This window comes from Entelurus aequoreus, linkage group LG01 (genome assembly GCF_033978785.1).
Source record: "Entelurus aequoreus isolate RoL-2023_Sb linkage group LG01, RoL_Eaeq_v1.1, whole genome shotgun sequence".
Lineage (NCBI taxonomy): Eukaryota > Metazoa > Chordata > Actinopteri > Syngnathiformes > Syngnathidae > Entelurus > Entelurus aequoreus.
Window position 1 is genome coordinate 55,123,478 of NC_084731.1, and position 9,856 is coordinate 55,133,333.

Here is a 9,856-nt window from a genome sequence, read left to right on the forward strand (position 1 = left end):
AAAATGGCACCAATTAGGAGACATCAACTGGCGTTTTGTTTCGCAATATTATGCATAACTTTTTTTTCTTACCTATTAGTACCTGCTTATGTGTATTTGGGATCTGCATAAATTTGTGCGCGTCCGGCATTGTAGTCAATAAGCTCCTTCTTTTTCTCTATCCTCTTGTTGTGAGGCATTCATCCTCCGCCGTTGTCATTTCTAAAACAAAATAAAGTACAGTTCTAACTTATATCTGTCAGTAGACTGGCTATTGAAGCGTTAAAAACTACCGGTACAAAAAAGACGACGTGGAGAAGACGCAGTCAAAGTGGAGGCACGTAAATAAGACCGCCCACAAAACGGTGCATCCTGAAGAGACGGTCAGAAAGCGACTTGAAGATGATCTGTAAAACATAACCTATGCAACATCTTGACCAAATAACCACTGTTACATGTTATGTAGACCACAAGGAAGTATTTTAAATGTAGAAAAAAAAATCATAATTCAACCACTTAAATACGCCTTATAATCTGATGCGCCCTATGGTCTGAAAAATGCGGTATATAACTAAATGGATTTTTCTTATCTTTAATTACAATTAAGAATTGGCTTTTGGAAAAATGAACGCTATCCATCCATCCATTTTCTACTACTTGTCCCTTTTGGGGTCGCGGGGGGTGCTAAATTACCCAAAATAAAATGTGTGAATGTTCTGAACTCCTGTTTCTGCACCGGCATTGTATTGAGCGTAAAACTACCCAAGACTAAAATAACGGCTTAAGTACACCATTTTTCCCTCAATTGCTTCAAGACATAAATAATCAACAAAAATTCCCATATAATCGACACAATTGGATTATGTCCATTCGTAATAAACATATTACAGAATTTTCGGACCATAAGGCGCATTGCTGATGAGCGGGTCTATTTAGGTCTATTTTTATACATAAGGCGCATCGGGTTGAAATATCATGTCTCCCAATAGGTGCCATTTTGGGACCCTAATACACACACCATAATAATACCGTATGTTGAAGCACAGTACGTCTGACTATGGTAGCCGTAATACGCGGCTTCGTAGCTTACCAAAGTCGTACTAAAACATTTAATTGAGTGCTGTGTGTAATGTTCTATATTTAATTTGGGCTTGCTAATGTAACATTTAAATAGAATGATTGTTGATGACGAGTGTTGGCGCAGCACTGACGTCATAAGGGGGCCACAGTGTTGTTGTTGTGGTGGGAACTCCGAGATAAAAAAGCAAGAAGCACACTCGCTCCAAACGAGAATTATTTCAGTGTTTTCTGTCATTTTAAAAGAGTATTTTTAAACGCTCTACGACACTAACTTGTACTTGCTAGCGTGATTTATTGAGCAGAGGCTGTCTACCTGCAGTCCACACGTATCTCTCATGTGTGACTGCCATTTACTGGTCACACTTATCATTACACCATGTACCACTTAAAATTGCTTCGAGGTCGGTAAGCACAACCAGAATTACCACGTACATTAGACGCACTGTCAATTTTTGAGAACATTTAAAGTATTTTAAGTACGCCATATAGTCCGAAAAATACGGTATCATGAATGTGTGGGTGTTATAATTGTTTTACCAAGGGCACAGAGCGCATGATCCATGTGTCAGCGGACGGAGGAATGATATGGAACATTGCTCAGCTTCCTGCCGTCAACCACGATCAGTTCTATTCTATCCTGGCGTTCAATGAAGACATGGTATTCATGCACGTGGACGACCCTGAAGGTCAGAACCAGTAGAAGTGCTACCAATGAGGAAGAAGTGACGAAGCATGATTGTAGTATATGTAGTATTACGCAGTATCCAAATATTGTGTATGTATATTTGTCGCCCAGACTCTGGGATTGGAACAATATATGTGTCTGATGACAGAGGAGCCGTGTTCTCCAAGTCTCTGGAGCGACACCTTTTCACCACCACAGGAAGCGACACTGACTTCACCGCCATTACTTCACTCAGGGGTGTTTACATGACCAGTGTACTCACAGAGGGTAAGCCAACACACTTCGTTACACGGTGAGAGTACGGGGAGTGTTTGGGAACAGCCGTGGACAGTAGCCATAAAACAAAACAAACATACAAAGCCGGTCAGCCAGTTGGTGAGCACTTTTTAGCAACACAGAAAAATTATTCCTCAATGAGAATCCTAGTTCTAATTCCACCATTTATTGTTTAGTTTGTTTTTTATATATTTTTGAGTGTTATGTTGATAGACTTTGTCACCTGTTTTGACAGAGCTAACAAGTCATATGACACCTATACATACTTACACACGCATACAGGAGTAGTTTTAAATTCATTTTTAACTTTCACAACAACAAAAAAACGTAGTCCACACCATTTATTTTCAAATCTGTTATAAAACTTTCTTAGGCACATGTCAACAAAACATGCGGTGCTTTAACTACAGGCCATTTAAAAATATGAAATACAATTTCAGAAAAGGCACAAAAACAACAAATAGAGACATTGTTCTGGTTGTGCTTACCGACCTCCAGGCAATTTTAATTGTTACATGGTGTAATAAGTGTGACCAGTAGATGGCAGTCACACATAAGCATACTTGCCAACCTTAAGACCTCCGATACCGGGAGGTGGGGGGTGGGGGCGGGGGCGGGGGCGGGGGCGTGGTTGGGGGCGGGAGGCGTGGTTAAGGGCGTGGTTAAGAGGGGAGTATATTTACAGCTAGAATTCACCAACTCAAGTATTTCATATATATACATATATATATATATATATATATATATATATATATATATATATATATATATATATATATATAAATATATATATACTGTATATATATATATATATATATATATGTATGTATAAAATACTTGACTTTCAGTGAATTCTAGCTATATATATATATATATATATATATATATATATATATATATATATATATATATATATATATATATATATATATTTTATTATATATATAATACATTTTGCGAGGTGGCCCATAATACTGGGCTGTGAACGGTGCTGTGCTGCCGCCGCCATGTGCTTCGCTCTCCGTTCATGAATGAGTATATCATTTCGGCCACCATGTTCAATGGAGAAGTCTGTTCTACAAAATGTAAAGGCAACATACCCCTTCCCCTTCGAACTGTCCTGGATGAACTGAAATTCTTGTTTCCATTCGTTTTGGAACTTGCAAGCGTATTTCTTCATCTTGCTCGTCGACGGCTTCGCCATGTCTGTAACTTCCTCGTTCTTCTGCTTCGTCTCCTTGTTGTGTGCGCAGTTGTGCACTCTACTCTCTAAAAGCCGTAGATGTTATGACGTCATTGGGCAGGCAAGCTGTTTATATTGTGGGAAAGCGGACGTGAGAACAGGCTGTCCCCACTCAGGTCCGCATTGAGCTGGAGGGGGCGTGGCCTCCAGCTCCGGCTAAATACCGGGAGTTTGTCGGGAGAAAATTTCTGCCGGGAGGTTATCGGGAGAGGCGCTGAATACCGGGAGTCTCCCGGTAAAACCGGGAGGGTTGGCAAGTATGCACATAAAAGATACGTGTGGACTGCTGGTTGATGCCTGTTAAGAAAATGATGTGAACTAGTACCGGTAAGCAAGCAAAACAAAAACTTTGATGTTTCATTGAGAATATAGAACATCACGCATGGCGCTAAAAAATCTGTCAAAATGTTTTAGTACGACTTTGGTAAGCTAATGGATTGTCGGAGCATTACGGCTACCGTAGTCAGACATACTGTGCTTCAACATACGGTATTATTATGGTGTGTGTGTATAAGGACCCCAAAATGGCACCTATTAGGAGACACATTATCTTGGGTTTTGTTTTGCAATATTATGCAAAACCAACTTTTCTTACCTATTGGTACCTGCTGATGTGTATTTAGGATCTACATCATTACCGTAAATTTGCCATTGTAGTCAATAAGCTCCCTTTTTTTCTCTATCCTCTTGTTGGGCATTCATTCTCCGCCGTTGCCATTTCTAATATAAAGTAGCATACAGTTCTAACTTATATCTGTCAGTAGACCCGCTATGGAAGCACTAAAAACTACCGGTACAAAAAAGAAGACAAGGAGAAGACGCAGTCAAAGTAGAGGCACGTAGATAAGAGCGCCCACAAAACGGCACACCCTGAAGAGACGGTCAGGAAGCGGCTTGAAGATGATCTGTAAAACATAACATATGCAACATTTTGACCAAAGAACCACCATTACATGTTATGTAGACCACAAGGAAGTATTTTAAATGTAGAAAAAACTCATAATAGGACCCCTTTTAATGCGCCTTATAATCCGGTTTGCATTTTGTATGAAAATATACTCAAAAAGACTCACTAATCGGCAGTGCGCCTTACAATATGGTGCGCCTTTTGTATGAAAATAGACTCGAATAGACTCACTAATCGGTAGTGCACTTTATAATCTGGTGCGCCTTTAGTATGAAAATAGACCCGAATAGACTCACTAATCTGCAGTGCGCCTTACAATCTGGTGCGCCTTTTGTATGAAAATAGACCCGAATAGACTCACTAATCGGCAGTACGCCTTATAATCTGGTGCGCCTTTTGTATGAAAATAGACCCGAATAGACTCACTAATCGGCACTGTGGTTTATAATCTGGTGCGCCTTTTGTATGAAAATAGACCCGAATGGGCTCACTAATCGGCACTGCGCCTTATAATCGGGTGCGTCCTATGGTCCGAAAAATACGGTAGTTTTACCCTTCGCCATGCAGCCCCCCTTATAAATAAGTGCAGTAGATTCCTGCTAACTAAATAACAAACTTAACAATGCAACAAACGTCAATCAGAATAATCCAACTTTGTACGTTTGACTGGAAGTTTGTGTATTTATGTAGACGGAGCTGTGGAGACGGTGATCACGTTCGACCAAGGAGCGCGATGGCAAAGACTGCATCGACCCCAAAACAACCAATGTGACACGGAGACCTCCACTAACAGGCCGAACAAAGTGACACAGCCGGAAACCGTACATGATGCAAATGTGGCCCTGAAAGACGTGCAGTGCCTTTGTTCCCCTCTTTACAGTGCAGACTTCATATCCACGCCACATACAGCACAGCCATGAAGATGAACGTCCCCATGCTGCCTCTCTCACAGACCAATGCCGTGGGCCTCATTCTTGCTCATGGTATCAAACGCACACGCCAAAAAACCTGCCAAATAGTCGCACTTCAGTTTTTTGTTGTGTGTCGTAAGAAAACGAGTTTCTCTCTTCAGGCAGCGTCGGGGACGCTGAGTCGACTGTCATGCCTGACGTGTACGTGTCTGACGATGGCGGCTACTCATGGTGGCTGTCTCTCCGGGGCCCTCACCACTATGCTGTGCTGGACTCAGGGGCCCTGCTCGTGGCTGTGGAGCACACCAACCTGGCTGTCAACAAAATCAAGTGAGGATAAGTGTCATTTCTGTCATTTGCAGCGAGGGCCGGGCCACGATAGACACGTAGTCGATATCAATATAAAACACGTTCGATAAAACGTTTGACTTGAGCTGCCAAGTTTTAGAAAAAAGAGTGAGATTTTAGAGTCATGATGCGTTCCAATTTTTTTGGGGCCTTTTTTAACATCGATTTATACCTTAAGACTGATGTCCTCACTTCCAGCAACTCCCCCTGCACTACGGCCACTGTTTGAATACTGTTTGAATACAGTGGTTCTCAAAGTGGACTCCAGGGACTTTATAGGTTTTTTTAGGGCGGTCTAAATTGACCTTTTCAAGGTATGTAACTGACAATGTTGGGTCCATTTGGTTCCATTTTTACACTGTCAGAGTTAAGGACTACCTTGAAACTTAGAATTTAGAAAAACACTGCTTTAGGGGGTCTAAATTGATATTTATAAGTCTGTAACTCTGACACACACACACATTGCGACTAACCGTTTTCAAGTGTAAACTGGCCAAGAGAAGAGGCAAATAAATGTTACACAGCTCTGCAACAAATACAATTATAGACTTTTAGCAGAGAGTCAACAGTGAACAAAATTGGGTAGAGATGATCTTGTAGCAAGCAGGAGAACGTTGAGTGGGTTTTACATGTCGGCGCTGTTGTGTGTGAAAGGTAGAGATGCCAAGATCCGCCTTATTTTTCTTCTTCTCTCTTTTAATGGCGGTTGGCAAGAAAGTTGTGGTGTGCATTACCCCCACCTTCTGATACGGAGTGTGAATCGTGATGGTACCCTACTCTAAATTACTTTATTCAACCATGTTTTGGTTTTTTTCATGTATGTATTGCTTTGTACCGTAAATGTTCCGAATGCAACCATAGCATATCGTTCACGGCTACACTAACTTACTCTTTCATTGACTTATTTTTCATTATTTCGCTATTATCATTCCTACACTGTATTAACACATGTTGTACATTTTCTATTTAATGACAATAACAACAATGCCTTGTATTATGTTTCCCTATTAATTTCAGTGAACTATTAAGATATGTCTGTTGTGACCTCATTCCAGTAATATCCTCCTAATACTCCTAAACTCCTGTGGACTTTATGTGGGCTCTGTACCGAGGATGTCATTGTGGCTTGTGCAGCCCTTTGAGACACTTGTGATTTAGGGCTATATAAATAAACATTGATTGATGATTGATGATACTGCCTGCCTTTTGTTTCTTTATTGCATCTATCCTGCCAATTTGTATTAAGTTGTGTGAACCAAAGTTTATTATCATGAAAACAATAAACAGAGAGTATTGAATGGAGAAAAATGAAAGTAAAAAAGGGTTAAATTGCGTGCCTGGCAGCTCTGCGTAAATAAGTATATATTCTTTGGTTGAAAGAAACCGAAATGAATGAAACGACTGAAGCAAGGTAGGTTGCACGAACAAAGTCACTCGCGGTCTGGTAACCGAACAGGAAGTGGTCAGTTAGCAATGAGAGGGACACGCAAAACAACCAATCGCGTAACAGTATCAACTATGAAGTTTGGTTGCGTCATCTTGCTGTTTCGCTGTAGATTCTCTGCATGGAGTGACAAGAAGAAAAAAAAATTAGTGCTGCAGAGAGCCAAGAAATTGTCGATAAAAAAACAGGAAATGTCCACTAGACAGTATGGCAGTTTTCTTAGTCTTTCATCTTTTCTTTTCAACTCTCGTCCGTTCCCTGTTTGGATGTACGGAAACAACAGGTTAAGTATAAATAAAATAAATAACAAAATATAACAAATGTGCTACTTTAAAATGATAATTAGGTCCAATAATATTTAATACTAGTTACTGGTTAACATAAATTATTTTCCATACTTAAATAATAATAACAGACCAAAAAAAAATGTTACACAGCTCTAACTTCCTGACACTAATCCTGCAAAAAATAGTTCTTCTCGGGTTTCTCTCTGTTTACATTTTCACACTTTGTACTATTTTGTTACACTTTATGAAGCATTTCTTACATCCTCCTTAGTTTTGCACTTTCATTTTAAAGGGTGTTATTAAGTGTTCAATGTCATTTTAGAATTGTGTTTACATTGAATGTTTTCCATGCTTGTGTTGACATTTCCTTCCTGTCTGCCTTGATAGCATTATACTAGGATAGGATAGACTTTTAATTATCCCACAATGGGGAAATTACGTTGTTGCAGTGCAGGTTTTTACATACAGTAGCAGAAGTGAAACGTTATGAAAATGTAAAAAGTAATAAATACTACATACTGGCACTAATATGTACCGGTATATATAAAATCATATTAAGGTTACAATTGTTTAAAAATGCTAACACTTAAAACTTTTTTCCTGGTCCATATTTTTCAATAGGTCATAAAAAATATCAATAATTAGTGATATCGACCGATTTAAAAGACTTATGTCGTGATACAGTTTTTAGGCCTATTTGCAGCCTAGACCACTAAATGTCCATCTCCGTTCAAAACAGGTTTTCCACGGATGAAGGCCGGTGCTGGCATACTTACAACTTCACCAACGACCGCTTCCACTTCAGCGGCATGGACAGCGAGCCTGGCTCCCGCTCCATGAACGTCAGCCTGTGGGGCTACAGGAACGACTTCACCAAATGGGTGGTAATAACCATCGACTTTAGGAAGCTCCTCGTCCGAGATTGTGAGTGATAAGTGAGGAGACGGGGAAGGAGGGGCGTCGTGTTTGAGCAATTGCGTTTATGCAACCAGGCGACGACGAGGACTACGTGCCCTGGTTGGCACACTCTGCCGACCCCGGCAGACCAGACGACGGCTGCGTGTTGGGCTTCAAGGAGACCCTCTTACGCTTGAGGAAAGACTCTGCCTGCTGGAATGGGAGGGACTTTGCTGTCAGCAAGCAGCTGTCCCCTTGTCCTTGCACACTGGATGACTATCACTGGTACTGTATGTCGGGCTTAGACACACCTTTCGAGTATATTTGATCCATGCTTTGTCCCACAGTGACTTTGGATACTACCGACCTCACAACAGCTCGGAGTGCGTGGAACAGGAGGAGATGAAGGGCCTTCCTCTGGAGTTCTGTCTCAATGGCACTACCGAAGAGCTGCAGACCAGCGGGTGAGGACTTGTCTCGAGATATAGGTCTTTGCAAACTCATTCTTCTTGCAGTAACACAGCCAAGATATTTAAGCCCACAATTTGTTTAGTTTCAGATAGATTGATGGATTACTGGTCCCTGAAAGCTTGAGACTGATTTTTGTTTTCCGTCTTTTATTTAAGTTACCGGAAGATTCCAGGAGACAAATGCGAATTTGGCTTCCAGCCCGTCAGAAAGGAGACAGATCTGAGAAGAAGGTGCACCAGCAATGCCCTGTATCCAATTTCTCTGGTTGGTGCACAGAATACCCACTACATGTATTTCATATTCAACATAAACTAGGGATGTATACCGAATACCGGTATTTTTTAATTAGGTCGGTCCATGAGGACCGTCAAGATTCTGGACTAACGATATTTTACGATATCTGTATTTTTTGTTCCAGCTGACGACGTAATTATGACACGCTGTCACATTCAGTTCAGCTGCCACTGCCACTCATTAAAATCAGCTTGGAATAATGAGAAATAAGGAAGCAACACCACACAAAAGTTTGTAACACAACAATATTTCCTCCTCAAAGTCACGCACGCTGTGTCAGTTTGAAGTGAACGCACTTTTCTCACGACGAGTCACGACCGCGTTTTATCAACTGTCTTCCTATCGATCCAATAATCCACAAGCCAATGTTAATCCACTCAAAAAAGTGACAAATTGAGGTAATATAGTAATCCATAAAGTTGCTTTGAAGCAAGATAACATCCGTTGTGACTGACAGGTCTCTGGCTGCCGTCTGACGGTACTCCATTGCGCCGTTAAAACACATCTTGCTTAAATATGTTTCAGTTCCTTCTGTCTCTTGACTACAAACTGGACGTTTGAGCATTACACTTGCTCACTGAGTATTTTTATTTATATGATACACATTACACACACACATACTGTACATCAGAAGCTGTCAACACTCAATATGGCTTCCGGTCTGTCACTCAAATACGTCCGCCGTCCGTGTGCAACATAAACACAAATGACAATTCCTATTGTAACAAAATGCACACCCACATAACATGTTAATTGATTATATTGATGTATATGATATATTTTATATATCATGTAAACAGGTATGTTCTCTGCACTTGCATGCCATATATAAATATTATTTCCAATGGAGTGAATTGTAATGAATAGAAACACAGTGATGGATCTGTGTGGTCTTTACCAGAAGATGACATAACTGCATTGCACTTTGCACTGTACACGTAGTTGACTGGTTTAAGACTTAGATGTTACAGTAGTTGGACATGTTCAACCTCATTTCTTTTACATCTTCATTTCCACACATTACATAGAGTACC

At 40.5% G+C, this 9,856-nt stretch overlaps 1 protein-coding gene across 2 annotated transcripts in view; it reads left to right on the forward strand.

Moving 5' to 3' along the window:
* The window catches only part of LOC133654685 (sortilin-like), a 96,359-nt gene that overhangs the window by 71,671 nt on the left and 14,832 nt on the right, over nt 1-9,856 (forward strand). The window contains exons 9-17 of one of the 2 annotated variants that reach the window (XR_009826899.1): nt 1,601-1,745; nt 1,856-2,011; nt 4,861-4,973; nt 5,051-5,153; nt 5,243-5,411; nt 7,900-8,084; nt 8,153-8,342; nt 8,405-8,521; nt 8,684-8,758. Coding sequence is in view for 1 of the 2 variants with exons in the window: in XM_062054760.1 (XP_061910744.1) it covers nt 1,601-1,745; nt 1,856-2,011; nt 4,861-4,973; nt 5,051-5,153; nt 5,243-5,411; nt 7,900-8,084; nt 8,153-8,342; nt 8,405-8,521; nt 8,684-8,792 (1,287 nt within the window). In the remaining variant the exon portion in view is untranslated. Of the gene's footprint in view, nt 1-1,600; nt 1,746-1,855; nt 2,012-4,860; nt 4,974-5,050; nt 5,154-5,242; nt 5,412-7,899; nt 8,085-8,152; nt 8,343-8,404; nt 8,522-8,683; nt 8,793-9,856 lie in introns of both variants that reach the window. The other variant, XM_062054760.1, reaches the window with a different exon arrangement.